At 44.8% G+C, this 17,495-nt stretch overlaps 1 protein-coding gene across 1 annotated transcript; it reads right to left on the reverse strand.

The window, feature by feature from the left end:
• Window positions 1–15,601: 15,601 nt before the first annotated feature.
• Window positions 15,602–17,154, reverse strand: LOC136491378 (acyl transferase 1-like). Its single transcript, XM_066487656.1, has 2 exons — window positions 16,711–17,154; window positions 15,602–16,510 (listed from the first exon to the last, which is right to left on the reverse strand). The coding sequence occupies exons 1-2, from the start codon at window positions 17,152–17,154 to the stop codon at window positions 15,602–15,604; spliced, it is 1,353 nt and encodes a 450-aa protein (XP_066343753.1).
• Window positions 17,155–17,495: the final 341 nt, after the last annotated feature.

Below are 17,495 nucleotides of genomic sequence, written 5' to 3' on the forward strand. Positions count from 1 at the left end.
ATGAGCTCCGCTCCCGTGGACTCCCCCGCTCCGCTTCCTTTCCCACCTTTCTTTTTCGCGCACGAGCACCGCACTGCGTCGTTGAGTCTCTCGAGCACCTCCTCTCGCCATACCATGGCCGGAGACGCTCCACCAGTGACGACCCACGCCACCGCTCCGCCATGCACGGCCGTGGCCGGTTTCCCGAGCTCCTTGGCCCACGTCGCGGGCACCCTTGGGTTCGTGCGAGGGTGGGGAGCATGCTGGTCACCTTCACCAGGCCGAAGACCTCACCGTCGGTGAACTCTCGTCGCCGGTGATCTTCTCTGTTTTTGTTCGGCTCACGGGTGGGGTCCCGCTGACCCCCGGGCCCATTGTCAGTCCTTGTGTGTGTCCGCACGTGTTTAGATCCGGGTGCACCCAGCGTTTTCATCGATTGTTTTTAAAAAGGATTTAGGAAATGATTTTTTAGATTTCTGTTAAATGCTTTGGAAATTTATAACTTGCTCAAATTGGCTCCAAATTTGTTGAAACAAATTTTGTTGTGTTCCTTGTCACCAGATCTACATGATAAAAATATTGCATGTCATTTTTAGATACTTTAATGTAGAGCTATATTTAATTCTTGATATTGCTGATATCTTGTGAAATGTGTAGTAAATTCTATATGTATTAGAAAAATATGATTCCAAATTGGTTAGTCTATTCTTGAGATGTACTTTCTGTGAAAAATATATGTCATGCAGGTTATGTGGAAAAATATGGCTAGGTAGGTTATGTGTATGAATTGCTGATTTCTTGTAAAATTGCTAGGGCTAAAAATATGAATAATACATGTAGGTGAAACTTTTTGTACAGTAATTGTATGCTTTGTAGATCATGGAAAAAATACCAAATCTATTGTTTGACACTTTTTGTAGTACAAAGTATTTTCATGCTCAATTATCCACCATAGCTTGTCATTTTTGTGTAGGCTGTTATACTTATCTAAATGCAATGAAAATTTTATGGTAGTCTACTTAGAGTAGTACTATGCTACTGTAATTTTCTTAGATTTTTATGAGTACCAAAAATATATGTTGCTGTTGTAGCCCTAGTTTAACATGAAATAAACAAATCTTCTTTAATGCATGATTAGTCAATGATGTTTGCTTTGGTGTATCTTTGAAGCATCTTAGATTGCTGTGGTGACTTGGCGTGTTAGTACCATGGTTGTAGTAGTAGTATAGTAGTATATGTTCTTGGATGATGTTGGCTACCTTGTAGAAGGGCTTTACTTCTACTATGCCCAATAAAGTTGAACATGTTCATCTACATTTTATGTATCATGATCATTACATGTCATCTCTTCGATGCACCTATGCATTAGCACTCATACATCTACATCATACAGGATCATAGGAGGAGTTGCTAGCAGTAGTTCAGGAAGAGCAGACCGGGATAGATCCACAAGAAGTCCAGGCATAGGAGGTGCCAGAGGAAGAGGAGCCGGGAGAGGACTTGCTCGAGTGCGTGGATCACCAGCCTAGTTCGTTCGAATGAGGCAAGCCCCAGAGCATTCTAAGTCTCCTACTTTATAAAAGCAATTCTTTCTATATATATGAGTTTATATATTGTTGCATTAAGTGGTAGGAGTTGATTGAAACCATTGATGCATTTATTACTATCCTTGCCTACCTTACTACCTTGTTACCCTGTTAGGTCAGGATCGAATAACGGCTTAGCCTTGCTTAGACCGGTAGCGATCGGTGATAATCCGATCACCTACATTATAGGTGGTTACTGGAAGAAGTTAGCTATGGAAATAATGATATCCTGGAATTAACCATGTGTGATGGATAATTGGAGACTGGACGAAAAAAGTTAGAGGCAACCAGACAAGGTTCTGGGGTGCTGTTAGTTTCCGTCTGTGTCGATTAAGGACCGATCGTTGCTCATCCCTCTTATCATGTTGAACGCATGCCTCATATTTAGCTGGCCGAATAAAGTACCTTTCGACCGTGAAGCTAGTGACACTATTCAAGCTGGGATAAACCCGGATTGGCAGACTGGTGCTGAAGGGGTATGACGGAGACGCGAAGAGTGAGCCCAAGGTGCGTCCTGGCAGTTGGGCGGTCCCTGGGTAGTGCGGTCCCGGCTGTTATCCCGCGGCTACTTGGAAAGTGTCATTGGTGATCTAAGCGACCCTGACGGGGGAAGCGTGGTTTGTGTGAGGAATAAATCACCAGCTGGTTAGGAATCGATTCGAATCGCCATCGCTCCTGGATAGTGAGCACTTGACTCGAGCTATGACATTGTAGTAATTATTATGGAACGATGATGGTTATCTGGATGGTATGGGATATGCTAAATCTAAATTGGTAACTAGATGTTATTGGTTAATCAAGTGATTGCTATAGTACAGGTGCTTACCTAGATGGATAGGTTATAATAAAGATGATGCAAAGTACTTAAAATGGTTTCTTCATGCTAGCTTATGCTTTTCGCAAACCAGTCTGCTAGCCCACTAAAGAAAGCCTTGCATAATCCTTGGTGTCGCTTTATTCTGGTTTAAGACAGGTAAGTCTAGCTGAGTACCTTCTCGTACTCAGGGCATTGTTCCCATTGTTGTTGCAGATGGTCAAATGTACTACGGCTATTGCATTAACTGCCTGTACCCGGCGATGGGTGACAACTAGGACCAAGGGCAATGGTCACTCCGTATCTCTCATCTGATGCTTTTGTTGGAGATGACTACCTACTGGCACTGTATTGGAACTAAAAGTGTGTGTGTGACTTGAAAACTATTTGCTTCCGCTATTTCCGATTGAACCTGGTTTGTAATAACTTTATATTCTAAACTCTGATGTATCCTACTGTCATTGCGAACCTTATGTAACATGTGACAGTACTTGCTAAACTTGTACGATCTTGGTTTGTATGTCGATTGGTTTAAAATCCTTCGTGGTTTCACAGACTACCGGGTTATACGGGCTTAAGTTTGCTAAATTATCTGCTTCGGCGGAAGATTTCCTTACTTAATCTTGTATAATTGGTCGGTTCTGTTACAAATGGCAGCTACGGACGCATGGGTTGACCACTTGATGAGGTGGGCGTCCTAGATTTCACCCTAGAAAATGCTTGACCTCCTATAGGGTGAGTTCCCTGGAAAAGATTGGTAGGGTGCTCTATGCGGGTGGTTCTTCACGGTAGTTTGTGACAACAAGATGGTGCTGCAGTATGAGCTCGCTTTCGGTGGGACCGATTGGTGGACGCCATTCATCGACAAGCTCATTGTACCATGCTTGGCATCCTAGTTCATTGCCATTAGTGTTGTCCTATCGAATGAAGGGTACGACGTGTTCCACATGCTCATCACCAGGTGGAAGTCGGTTGTGTTGCTGGAGTTGACAATGAAGAAGATCCTGAAGCGCTTCATGGAGAAATGGACCAACAGGCTATGCCACTGGTTGTTCAATGTGCAACCCACAAAGGAAGAGGCCGTGGCCTAGTGTCAGGAGTGGATGTGGCTCCTGACGCTGGATCTGCTTGCCATCAATAGTGAAATGCACAATGGCCTCCTACTAATCCATGAAACATATGAAATACCATAGGTAACTTAGTAACTTATTAGTGTATTTCTATTCTGAATGCTTGCACCTGCATCAGGCATTGTAAATGTTAATCATTGGCACAATGTGTATTACTCTTTTCTGAATGCACATGCGAGAAAGTCCAAAACTATGTGATTGTAATTTGCCGGACAATGACTGAATGCTTTCACCTACGTCAGGCATTATATAAATGTTAATCATTGGCACAATGTGTACTACTCTTTTCTAAATGCACACACGAGAAAGTCTGATACTATGTGATTGTAACATGCTGGACAATGACTGAATGCTTTCACCTGCGTTAGGCATTGTATAAATGTTAATCGTTGTCACAATGTGTACTACTCTATTCTGAATGCACACATGAGAAAGTCCAATACTATGTGATTGTATCATTTTGGACAATGATTTAATGCTTTCACCTATGTCAGGCAATGTATAAATGTTAATTGTTGGCATAATATGTACTACTCTTTTCTGAATGCACATGCGAGAAAGTCTGATACTATGTGATTGTAACATGTCGGACAATATCTATTACTCTTTTTTTGGCTGCACCTGCTGCAACCTGTTGCATGGAAATCCACAACAATTAAATTTGTATTACATTTGCATGAAACTCGGAGAGCCTAGTGTGCCTAGTTTAGCCATAAATCTATGAGAGAGGTAAGAGTGAGTGAATCGCTCTTCTCTATCTTCCTTCGGTACTTCTTCGCCTTCTCTCTAGCATCGAATGAGTCACATCTTTGGCTAGAGTGATGGACCATGGGAAGCACCCGACAGAGAACCCTTCGGAGGGGAGTGGGCCTCTGCCGCATATCGGCTCCCATTTGTGTTGCCTTTGGTAAGGAAGTCTTATTCTTAGTTGCCAAAGTCGTTTCGTTGTGATCTCCTTAATCTTTTTAGGGTCATTTCTCATGCCACGATGCTAGAGGTCGGGCGGTTCTTTAGTGCCACCCGCTCTTCAGATGCACGCCCTATGGAACTAGAGGGGTCTTCTCCCCCTGGCCGCTGGGAAGTCCACGAGCCCCTCCAAAATCAGGATGCGGCTTGCGACCCATGCTCTGACCCGAGGGCGAGGTTAGTCGGCTCGCGCTCTGCCTCGACGCTGTCTAGACTTCCCTTACTGCCTCAGAGTAGGAGACTACTAATGCATGGGTGGCAGCTGCTGATGCTCATGCCAAGACAATTGGTAAGGTTTCCTTCATCGAGAAGCTCTATCCAAATGTCCATGGCCTTGTTTTGCTAGTTTTTAGTGTTGTTAGCCCTAGAGGAGGAGTTGGTCGCTGTTTGAGAGGTGGCCCTCGTTGCCGTCAACGATGTGAACACAGGGGGTCTCCTACTTAAGGATCATCTATGGGCCATGCTAGCTCACATTTGGATGGTGGCCCTTCGCAAGGTGCGCCATGGGTCTGCCTTAGCCCTGGCTATGGCATAGCTTCGTTCTGGCCACTATCTCCGTCTGCTTGAACCTAGCGTCCCAGTTGGTGCCGATGAGGAGGAGCAAGAGGATCTCACTGGCAACTTTACTGCCACCACGGTAGCCATGCGTGCGGGAGACGTCATCCTCGCTGCCTTCTTTGAGCCATAGATTGTATCTAGGGTCATTCCAATCTTAATGAAAGGCTAGTTTGTTACTTTAATTCGAAGAGCAACTTATGCGTGTCGCTTTGTCTTTCATGGTGTTTGCTTCTTGTGCCTGGATGCGATTGACTTGTGCGGCCAACATGTTCGGATGAGGTGATTAGGAGGTCATGGGCTGGATCCTGCCTCCCCTCTTGAAAGGTAGTTAGGTTTTAGGGAAGCTTCCTTCCCTCTTATAAAACACCGTAGGTAACTTCATAACTTCGCATATTTTTGTTCTAAATGCTTCCACCTGCATTAGGCATTGTAAATGTTAATCGTCAGCATAATGTGTATTACTCTTTTCTGAATGCACACACAAGAAATTCTAACGCTATGCGATTGTAACGCGCTGAACAATATATATTACTCTTTTCTGAATGCGCATGCAAAGTTTGATTGTGCACGAAAGAAAGTCTGCTACTCTATGACTGTAATGCGTTGGACAATAGATTTTGTGTCCAAGCGACTCTTTGACTTGCAATGGGGTTATTCAACCATGTAGTTCTCTCTTAAGAGGAATGGCTCGAGTTGCAACGAGGTAGTCAGACTAGGTAGATGTCGTTCATATTGCCCTTAGATGTTAGGTTTAATTTACAGTGGCAACATAGTGATAAAAATGGTTCAACATGTAGAACTTATTACAAAACCTTAAAATAGATATTGTGTCGTAAGCAAGACTTCAATTATTACATCAAGAATCATTTTAAATCCAAATTTCGATGCCTACATGGCAACATAGTGATAAAAAGGGTTCAACATGTACAACTTATTACAGAACCATAAAATAGACATTGTGTCATAAGCAAGACTTCAATTATTACATCAAGAATCATTCTAAATCCAAATTTCGATGCCTCTATTCCCTCACCTTCTACCACATCCCTCCCTTTGATTGTCGAACTATCACTAATCTCTTGTACGTCCCTGCCTCGGTAGGGAATCAAGGTGACTACAAATCCAAAGGATGTGGTGATGATGACAAAGAAGGCATCGAAGTCATGATGGTGTTGTTGAGGTCTAACTCACCTAGTGAGTACATCTCGCCTAATGAGTACACTAAAATCTCATCGTCTAAATCTGATGTCTCATCATGCTCAGTGACATGGTTACCTAGACGAATGGTGGACTCTCCGGTCTGCTAAACCAAAGTAGTAGTATCAGACCCTAGGGTCGACTTAGCTCTATTAATGGTAGGATTAGTAGGCTCAGTGGTCGCATTAGGCTCCATGATTATTGGAGAAGCCCTAGGAGGCTCCGTATGTGCCCCTATGGCATCGCACGCAGTATCTGGCCCCTCTACCTAATTGGGCAGAGAAGGTCGATCAACTGCCTCATGAGCTAAAGCTGAACTCTACTTATGTTCAACTATAGTAATACTAGCATTAGCAGGTTTAGGCATCTTAGTCATTGGAGAAGCCCCAAGAGGCTCTGTATGTGTCCCCGTGGCAGCTTGCACCTCAACCTAAGACAGCTAAGAAGGTGGATCACCTGCCTCATCAGGACCTAAAGCTGGCTTAGGTATCTCGGGCATTGGAGAAGCCCTAAGAGGCTCTGTATGTGCCTCCATGGCGGCTTGCACCTCGACCTAAGGGGTGAAGAAGGTGGATCACCGGCCTGATCAGGACCTAAAGCTGAACTTTGCTTATGTAGCATCACAATGGGTAACTCTGTGTGGATAGTTGTATTATCAGGACCAATTAGATAACCAACAATGGGGTTGACCTGACTACCACATACCAACTGAAGTATCTAAAAGTCAGGGGCCTTAACCCCTGTGGCACTGCACAGTTGATTAAAGCAACCGGTGAACACATTGCACATCATGTTGATTTTTGGCCTGTTTGGTTGATGGCCTCATGAAAAGCAGATGATTGCTGGCTCATCTGCTCTTTGAGAAGGACCACACTCTTTGCTTGCTTATCAACACTAGCTTTCAAACACCTCTCTTGTCATTCCATATGCTTCTAGTTTTCTTCCTGAATGATAACTAGCCTAGCAAGCATCTGTCCAAGCTCCGACGGTTGCTGAACGAACACTAGAGGTGGTGCCTGCTTGGCTAATGTCTCTGTAGTAGGTGGAACAACATCCATTTCTTTGTCGGCCACACCACTGGAGGATGACCCTCCCTCATCGTGGTCGTCTAATATAGGGTCATGGTAGTCGCTGTCATCGAAGTCTGAATCCTACATTCGTACATTCAAGATTCCTCCAATCCTAGACTAGTGCTCTGCCTGCTCTAGGGCTACATCCACCATTTTGTGTCTTTCTCTGTCCTGTATGGGTAACAACTCTTGAACGAACCTAAGGGCACGCTGTCCACGACGACGATCGTTCGGACTTACTGGCATGTAGGTCATAACCTCGTTGGTCGACTCATTGTACAACGGCCTATTCTTTTTAGTCAATCATGCATAGCAGATAGCTAATGATGTGATGGTACATGTGCTACCTTCCAGTACTGATAGTGTTAGCTATCACATCCTCGATCTCAAATAGGAAAAAGTGTAAGAAGTCAAACTACTTGCCTCTCCATATTGATAGTAGTAGCCACTGCTGCTAGCTGGTCAACGACTCCCTATTGCCGCCACAAGGAAGGACTGTCTTCCCTAGGGCCATGTGTAGAATGTAAGCCTCTAGACGTAGTCTGTCCGGTGTACACAAGGAGCCATCGGCAAAGGGCTCCATGAAGAGTGGCCGATGGTCTGTAGGAAAACTACCTCTAGCCCTACTACGATGCGGAGGAAGAGCATCTTCATAGACTATATGTTGGAGCTTCCTATCTAAAGTGTCAACCCTAAGGAGTTCTTGTAGGCGGTCATAGTACAATCGCTCTAGCTAACCATGGGGCATAAAAGCAATGTAGTCATGCTCCGGATGAATCCACACTATTGCATGGAACTAACACACCCATCTTATCACAATTCGATCAACCTCACTGAAAAGGTGAACGAAGCTCGGGAACCGCTCAAAGAGGGGCTAGATGGGTATACCAGCTGCTCTCTCAAGCTTATCCCAACCAAGTATCCTTTGGTCTACTAGTGTTGTCCCTCTAGCATGGTAGCTCCTGAAGAAACTCTCCTGAGTCATAGTCTAGAACTATGATTTTGTTCCAGCCTCTTTGACTAGTGGAAACTAGAACTCGATATCGTAGAATCTGATGCTCCATATCTTCTTTGAGCTATAATACCAAAAGTCATAGAATTGAACCACCTCTTTCTTTCTCTCAATATTACCGCTCCTCATAGCACCATTGGTAGACATCAAATCTCCTCGACTGCTCCTTGTACCACCATTGGCATACATCAAATTACCTCCTCGACTGCTCCTCATACCACAAATTGTGGCACACATCGAACCTCCACGAGTGTGAGCGCACGCGCGTGCCCATGAGTAACTACAGATTAGACCCAGGAAGGTGCAAAGCGACTAGTCTGGTTTTTGGAGTGGAATTCAGTCATGAGCTATAGTTGTACCTCAGTGAGCTCCTCCTTCCTGAGTTCCATTTTAGCCCTCTCCTCACGCTGCTACTATCGACGAGCCGTTTGAGTCCGCTTGTGAGAATTCCCAGACTCCAGGGCTAGCATAGCTTTGGTTGCTTCTTCCTCTACTTCTTGGATAATGTCTATCTTCCTCTGCCTCTTCCTGGGCTATGGTGGTGCTTGTTCCTCTGCTTCTGGGAGACTGCGAGCCTTCCTCTAGCTCTTTCTAGGTTGTGGTGGTGCCTGTTCCTCTGCTTCTCAGAGAATATTTGCCTACCTCTGGCTCTTTCTGCAATGCGGTAATTCTGATCGCTTTACTTTAATTCGCACCATCTATAACAATTAGAAAAAATTATACATGTGTTTCATCAAACACCATACACTCATGAAGATAAAAAAGAGGAGATCGTAGATGGACTAACCGTGCCGAGGCAAGAAGTCGATCTCGACCAGCTTGCTCGCTGGAGCAGTGGCGCGCTGATAGACGATGGCACGGTAGATCATCGTGGCGCAGTAGATCCCCGTGGCATGGAAGGATCTGGGCAAGAGGTTTCAGTGTATAGGAGGGAGGGGAGGGGGGAGGTGGCGTCGGAGGGGGCGAATAATGATGGAAATGACGCACAAAAGAGGAAAAGATGGGTACTAAGAGAATGCCTTTAGCGATGGACTATCCCATGTGCCGCGTAATTGCATCACTGACACAAAAACACTGTCAAGAGTCACCGTCCACCAAAACTTGGGGATTAATAATGGTGATCCGATGGTTAATACACATTAGGCCTTGTTTGAATGTGCATGTATTCATCTCAATCCACATGTGTTGAAGTAGATTCGAGTGGAATTGAACTAAATTCCATTCCTTTCCACACCAACATAAGTGGATTAAGGTGGATACACATGCATCCAAACAAGGCCTTAGTGTATTACTCCATATATATCATCATCATTCATCATATAAAATTCGGTCTTTGCTCACTAGACGCCAGATGGGGCAGTGATCTGCCCGCGCAAAAATTTGATTTTGGGCCCAAATGAAATCCCCACGCCTAGCAGTGCCGCCAACACGAACCAAAAATTAGATCTCTTTCTTTTGCCCTCCTTGTGGAAAATTGGTTTACCATGCCATATATTTTTAGACAAGGGTATTTGTGGTATTATGATGGCCACATAAAAGCGCAAGGAGTCATCGTCTCCGCCTCCATCTCCATTCTTTAGCTGGACCAGCAGCACCGTCTCTCCTCCCACTCCAAAGCCTAGCCTCCTCCATCACCCCGTTCTGAACCCTAGCTAGGCGCATCCGCACAGCAGCTTGACTCCCTATCCACTCTCCAGCCGCACCGTCTCTCATACCTTTTTGAACCCTAGCCGGGGCTAGAGATGGATCCAGATCCGATCCCCTTCATCGACAGTAGGTCCGCTGACGGCAGAAGGACCACCATTAGTGACGGTACATGCCGGATTCAGACCCCCTACATCGACACCTATCACAACCGAGCCTCAGCATCATCAATGATTACCGCTACACCAGATCTGCTACCCCTTCGTCGACGCCGGCCGCACCACTTCTGCGACTAGGATGACAAGAGGTCAGTGCCGACGATGCAGCATAGCTAGGAATAGGAAGAGGTACCCAAATTCCTTTTGGGCCTTATTTGGATGCATGTGTATCCACTTCAATCCACATGTGTTGGAGTGGATTGAAATAGAACTTAGTTTAATTCTTCCACTCCAATGCACTTCAACACATGTGGATCAAGATGAATACATGAGCATCCAAACAAGGCCTTATGATGCGTGCTGTATTCTAGTGGTTGGACCTAGGACATGTAGATATATAGTGATGGGGTTACATGTTTCTTAGTTGATTGTAGTTCACATGTGCTTTATTCGAGTAATAGCTTCTGTATAAGCTGTAGTTCACATGTGCTTTATTCAAGTAATGGCTTACGTATAAGCTATAGTTTAGGCGCCTAATTTGCACGCTCCTGCTCTGTTTTGTTGACATTCAGTACAAGGTTAACTCAATAAATGCCTTTGTAATCTACATGTTGACATCCAACATATCTCCCTGAAGCAGGGGAGCATGTTCAGGGATATGGTGATATAGATACAGATTTAGAAGAGCCAATACCCCTTGCAATTGAGGTGCTTGTTCTATCTTCTCATGTTGGGATGGCAGGGGGTTGGTTTAGGTAGCAGTGCAATTTAATTCTTTGCTGTGTGGATAGCAATGCAATTTTTACATGCTTGCCTCTTAAGTTTGTTTCTCTAATTTTAGGCTGTGGGTTGAACAAGCCGTAGAGAAGTCCCTACCAATAGGGCAAAAGGTAGCACTGATATGGGTCCTAGGGGATGGCAATCCAAGAGAGTGAAGCCAACTAGTCTAACAGAGTTACAGCGTCTTGTAGTTCCAACTAGGTCCAAAAGTTAGCACGCACAAGGCAAACAAAGCCCTGTGAGGGACTGGTCACGTGAAGATGACCTTAGCCTTGTCGAAGAGGAGACTCCACCTCCCCACCCATCGAATGACCAAACTTGCGAAGGTTGGTACTACCTTAAACATGTCTATAAATCAAGTCACGCTATTGGATATCCATGTTACTTTTCTAACAATCTTAATGTATGAAAAATACGTAGTACCATTGCAGAGAAGAATGAGGAAGTCGAGGCAAGCAACTAAGGGGGTCGGGCTTAAAAAAACCACCTAATCAATGGGAACAAGGATGCCCATCTTGGTTGTCAAGGGGAACAGAAGGCCACATGATCCATTGCAAGCTGACAAGTTTGCCTCAGAGACAGGTGTAGTAGTCAGGTCTCAAGTACTAATTTTCCCGCACTGGAAATATTACAAGCGACGGATCGAACATCTCAATGAATTTGTGGCCAAGCTATCTGTAAGTATGTATATCCTCTGTTGACATTCAACTCTGCCTTGAGCAACTTGGTAATGGATTTAATTTGCATTCACACTTCCGCAGTTGAGGCTGGCCATTGATGACAATGATGAAGCAACAAACGAAGCATGCACAAGTGTATTCCAGTCTATTATACGGCAGACACGGTACATGTTTAAGCGATCCTACTTCAACGACGTCTCTGCTGATCAAATCATAAAGACCTCTCCTGTTTCTTGAATGAATGACGCATAGTGGTGTGCACTTGTCCACAACTAGTTAAGTTCCAAGAACAAGGTGTGTGTGTGTGAACTTATTTATTTCTTGTCTAGTCTTTATGTGGTCTACTTATGCTACAGTCTAACACAATTGTGGTTATAGGCAGTCTTAGAGCAGAACAAACGAAACCGTACAAAAGTCAAGTACCACCAAGTTATCGGATCTCACTCCTATGTTGCCCACCTGCAAGCATATGTAAGTGATGGTTGTGTTACTCTTTTTATATCAAATACACAATACCTTTTGTATCAATAGAAAGGCATGTGCAATTTTAACAGAAGGACAAAAATAGGAAGGACGTAGGGCACGATCAAGAAGTGCTCGTTGAAGAACATGATCGACCTCATGAAGATGTTGATGCAGTGGGAATCTTCAACAACTTCCATACCAGTAGCAACACAGGACTGAGCGATGCTGCAAGAGAAGCAGTGGTAAGTAACTTCATTTGCTTTCCTTGAAATCTGCTGAAGCCATTAGCATAAAAGAAGGAAAAGTAGGAGGAGCCTAAAGTGGCACCATCATTTTGAAGTTGTAATATTACAACAGTTAATATATTACCTATGCATTGTGCTTATGAATCTCTGTCGGTAGTAAGCTAAGGAAGACCTATGCATTACTTGTAATGAAATAATATCTTGGTTCTACAATTTAAGTCCTCTTCCTAATGTTTACTCCTTGGTTTTCGCAGAAAGCTATGGAAACTATACGGGCAGAACCTGTTGCTGATGTTGTTTCCAAGGTTTTCTCCTAGGCCAGCTGCAACACCTTTTCTTTGAAGAATGCTGGTATCAGGATAAGCTGGTCCAGACTTCAGGAATGGCTTGCTGCTCAACAGGAAAGTTCAGTTGTCCTCGCCGAACAAAAGGATCAACTGAAGAGGAAGGCAGAAAACACTAACAGGGAGTTTGAGGAGTTTAAGAAACAGCAATAGGAGGAGTACAATAAGCTCAGTGAGCATATCATGCTCTTATGCGCTGGTAACTCTTAGTCTTGTTGATGCAGTGAACATGTGATTTGTTTGTTGTTTTGATGTGAACTTTTGGCAGCTTGATATGTGAACTCTATCAGTGGTTTGCTGCTGAGCTGAACTGCTGTTATTTGATTCAGGTTCAATATAATTATGCATGTAGTCATTTTGTGCAACAGTGTAGATCTGAAATCATTTTTTCTGATGTAATGATTGGTGTGCATGTAGTAGATCCGGCACAGGCACATTGTTAAATATGAATCTGAAACATGGACGAACCAGTGAATGACACGTGTAAGAGCCAGGACAGGACACATGGGCCAATACAAACCAAATACGTGGTACAAATCCGTCTTGCCACGTGGTCAAATCAGAAAAAAACACGTGGGTAGCTCAGGGCGCGACACGTGGCCCAATAAAATACTAGCACGCGGACGTACAACATCGAGACACGTGGTCGAGTAAAAGAAAGGCACGCGGGGTATTGTGGTCATGCCACGTGGACCAATAAAAATACGACACATGGTCCAATGAAGAAGTGACACATGACCCAACCATAGCACGACACATATGCCAATAGAAAACTAACATGTGAAACAACAGGGGCCCGATACGTGGTCTAGTAAGAACCAGAAACGTGCAAGAACCAGAGATGACCACGTTGTGCAATAAGAAGGTGACACGTACCCGAGCCATCTCCAATGCAACCGGCTATAGCATGTACATCTGCAAAAGCATCTCCAATGGAAACACCTGCCAGCTGGCTACCCCTACCACGCATGCCAAAGCAGTTTTATGACAATCAGTTTTTCGTCATAGATCAATCCACTTCTATGACGATTTTCTAGATTCATCATAGAAGTTCAAGTATGACGCAACTTCTATGATGAACTGGTTTTCGTCATAAATTCATCATAAAACTAAAATGATGACGAATTTGGCTCATTCAGTGACGAAGGCTATTTGTTATAGAAGCAAATATTCCTAGTAGTGAAATGATCCTTGGCCACAAACCGTTAAGCAAACGCACTCAAAAATAGAAGATAAGGGAAATTTGTTTCCTTGGCGGTTTTGGCACTCAAGGATAATATTTTGCAAATACGATGACATGACATAATATTTTGCTATGATCAAAGTTTTATAAGAGTAAAATGAGTTTTATGACAATGAAACTGACATGAGATAGTCTTGAAAACTGGACATAAACCCCCACCAAAAGTGGCATTAATACTTATGTAACATGAGGTTCTAGGGCATGCTGAAGCATGAGTTAATGGATTTATTAGTAATTGGAAGATAAGATGGGAGTACTTGCAAGTTAGCTACTAGGATTAACGTTAATTACGTACTCATGGAAACCAATCTAAAAGCCCCATCGAGGTGCATATCTATATCTATACCTAATATTAAAGAGGCAAAATTTCTCTCCACCCATTTTTTCGTCTGGCCCTTCTTAACTAACTTTGTGAATGTGAAAACCGTCCTAGACACGTCTACACCTACTATTTTATTACATAAATATATGGGGTTTTTTTAAAGTAACTTAAATAGGAATCCTAATCAAATAGACTCATTATGTCATACGAGACTTGCCTAGAAAAGCCTAATCGAATAGGAATCCTACTCGAAATAGAAATAGAAAAGGAAAAAAAAGTAGAAAGTAAGCAAGTATAAATTAGACAAAGTGATCACGTTCTTCCTCCGTGAAATTTGATCGGCTGCTCGCTGCTCCTCTGTTTATTTTATATACGTGGGCTATCATGTCGGTCTGTTCCATCCGGGTTTAGAAATCAATATCAAAATAGAAATCGAATTGAATCTTAAATCTAAACTATGGAAACCCAGCAACGTAAGGATTCAAGAATCAGAAATGAAGATCCAAATAGAAATCGAATTAAATCCTAAATCTAAACTATGGAAACCCATCGACGCGAGGACAGCGACCATGGATCAAATCAGAACAGAGCTCTATATATTTTAGCACAAATATATACAGCCTTAATCTACCAAATAACCAAACAATAAACAACAGACAGGCAGGCGCGTTCTTGTGTCCACGCGAAGCATCACCGAACTGCAGTCGCCGTAGCTCCGCGACTCCGTGTACCAAACGGGACAGAAAGTCTCCGCTTTGCCTTGCCCCAACAAAAAAGAAAAAAAAAAGAAAAAAAGGTGTTATGGATATTTTACTATATTTATCTACCATGAGAAGCTATTTAGCCAAAGTTTTTTATCAAAAAAAATAGGGAGCTAAAGAAAAAAAAATACTTCACCAGCGAAGCGGAGCTTTACCAAACGATCCATAAAGTAGCATATGAAAACATGGATGGACAAAAAAAGATGGAGAGGAAGTCAAAGCCGAGCCAGCAAGGGTGAACTTTGAGAGGCCAAGCTTCATGGCTTGCGACTTATTCCTAACTTATATGATGTATAAGACAAGATCAAAGAGAATCGTGTTTCCTGCAAGTATCTTTCATGGATCCGAGCACAAGGATTCTAAAAGAGAATTCTCTTACTTTTTCTTGTCTAGCCTGCTAACTAACTAACCACTATTTTTTCTGATTTATCAGTAAGCATGGCTAAAGCCATGATCAATGACATTGGCCCTCCTTGAACTGTCTACCATCCTATAGAAGATGATGTCAACTATGACACACATTTTTTTTTTCACCTGTTGCAACGCACAAGAATATTTGCTAGTAACTTATTTATTATTGAAACGACGAAACCAGACTAAGGAGTACTAGTACATTATTCTTTTTCTTCCAACAAAGTCTCTAGCATTCAACTTGCTAAGATGAGGAGGATCTTCTCCTTGAACTTGTCCATGGCCGGCTCTGGTAAGTACATGGAGGCCACCACGCAGTCGTCACCGTCTGCATTCTTGCACCTCATCTGGTAGCTCACCAGCTTGGTGGCGTGGTCGTCTCCGACGATGGGCACGCCGCCGGCCACCCGCTCCGCCCACCCCAGGTCCAGCTGGTCCTCCCCGATCCGCGTTATGTCGGACACCACGAACGTCCATCCCTGCGCGTACGGCGCCGCCCCGCCGACCGAGAACAGATCCACCATCGACCTAACGTATTCCTCCGTCATGCCACGCTTGGCCTTCTTCACGAGCTCGACCGTGCCGCCGAGCGAGCTCGCCGCCGTCCCGCGCAGCTCCGCCTCCACGAAGACGAACCCGTTGCCGTAGAACCCGCGCGGGAGGGGCGGGGTCAGCTTGGCTTTCCCTCGAACGTTCATGGTGATCAGCAGGGACGACGCTCGCTGCTGCTGGCTGCCGTCGGCGCTCCTGCCGCACCCAAGAGCAAGAGCTATAGCTTCTTCTCGGCACATCCACATGGCGGCCGTGATGAGCTCGAAGTCCGTGGCCGGCTCGGTCACTTGGCTTCGCAGGGCGGCGATCTCTCTCGGGCCGAAGAGGAAGTAGTCACCGGCCATCTTGTCCATGGCCATAGGCTGGACCGGCGGCGATGGTTCGTCGGAGACGAAGAAGGGCAGGCTTGTCAAGTCGGGTGGGTTGCGCGCCATCAGAAGCTCTCTGTCCCACACCGGCAGAACCGCCGGGTGCTCCTGGCCTCGTGCGAGATCCGTTACGCACTTGAGGAACTGGATGACACCGTAGGCATCAGCCATGTTGTGGCAGATGCTGACGCCGATAGCAAATCCGCCGCATTTGAACCTCGTCACCTGCACAATGTATCAGAGTTCAGACATTTTCGGAGTAAGCATTCTTATCTCAGTTACTACTTGCAAAGATTCATTCCATGAACCATGATTGTGATTGAAAAATAAGCTATACTACTTTCAGCTTCCAAGTAGGACTCCAACAATAGCAAAGTAGCAACGATTTGTGGTTGCAAGATTTAAGTATGGTGCTGGGGACTCACTTGCATGAACATCAGAGGCCTGCCAACGACGTCCTTGGCATCGCCGATGTCGCATACGAGCTCCTCGATGCAAGGGTATGGCGGCACCAGCGCATCACCAAGCTCATCTAGCCGCACATCGGCATGGGCCTCCACGAACACCACTCCTTCTCCGGTGCACTCCACCGCCAGCTTACCTTTGGAGACCTCCCTGAGACGGCCGGCGATTGGGTAGTAGTACACCAGGGCCTTGGCCAGGGCCTCCCTGATGGCCTTGGCGACATCGACCACCGGGGTCTCGTGGCCGTCGACAGCGTCACGGGGCCGGAAGAACTCGATCACCGTGGCGTAGAACCACAGGGGGATCTGGCTGTCGACATCGGAGAGGGTCTTGCTCCCCTGAGGTGTTGGTGATGCCGGCATCACCAGCTCCGGATTGCTCTGGTGTGCCTTGAAGGTCGTCATCACCATGGCGAATGTGTTGTGTTGTGTGCTTACAGTGTGCAGTGTATTGACAGTGCTCCACACTAGATGGTGCATATGTACCCTGCTGTGCACCAGCGCAATTGAAAACGCAGCAACTGATGCGTATGCGTGTACCCCTTTTCTTCCTTCTTTAATTTCCTGCTGCCGTTTCCTGGATGTAGCAACGGTATACAAGAGATTTCGTATCAGCAGCAACTGAATAGCTGTCAATTTGTCACTTCTAACAGTAACGCTCATTGTATAGCTGTCAAACACTGTCACATTATATTGTTTCTTCTCTAGGCCTTGTTATGATATTCATTGAATTTTGGGAGAGATAA

This window comes from Miscanthus floridulus, chromosome 1, assembly GCF_019320115.1.
Source record: "Miscanthus floridulus cultivar M001 chromosome 1, ASM1932011v1, whole genome shotgun sequence".
NCBI classification, from domain to species: domain Eukaryota; kingdom Viridiplantae; phylum Streptophyta; class Magnoliopsida; order Poales; family Poaceae; genus Miscanthus; species Miscanthus floridulus.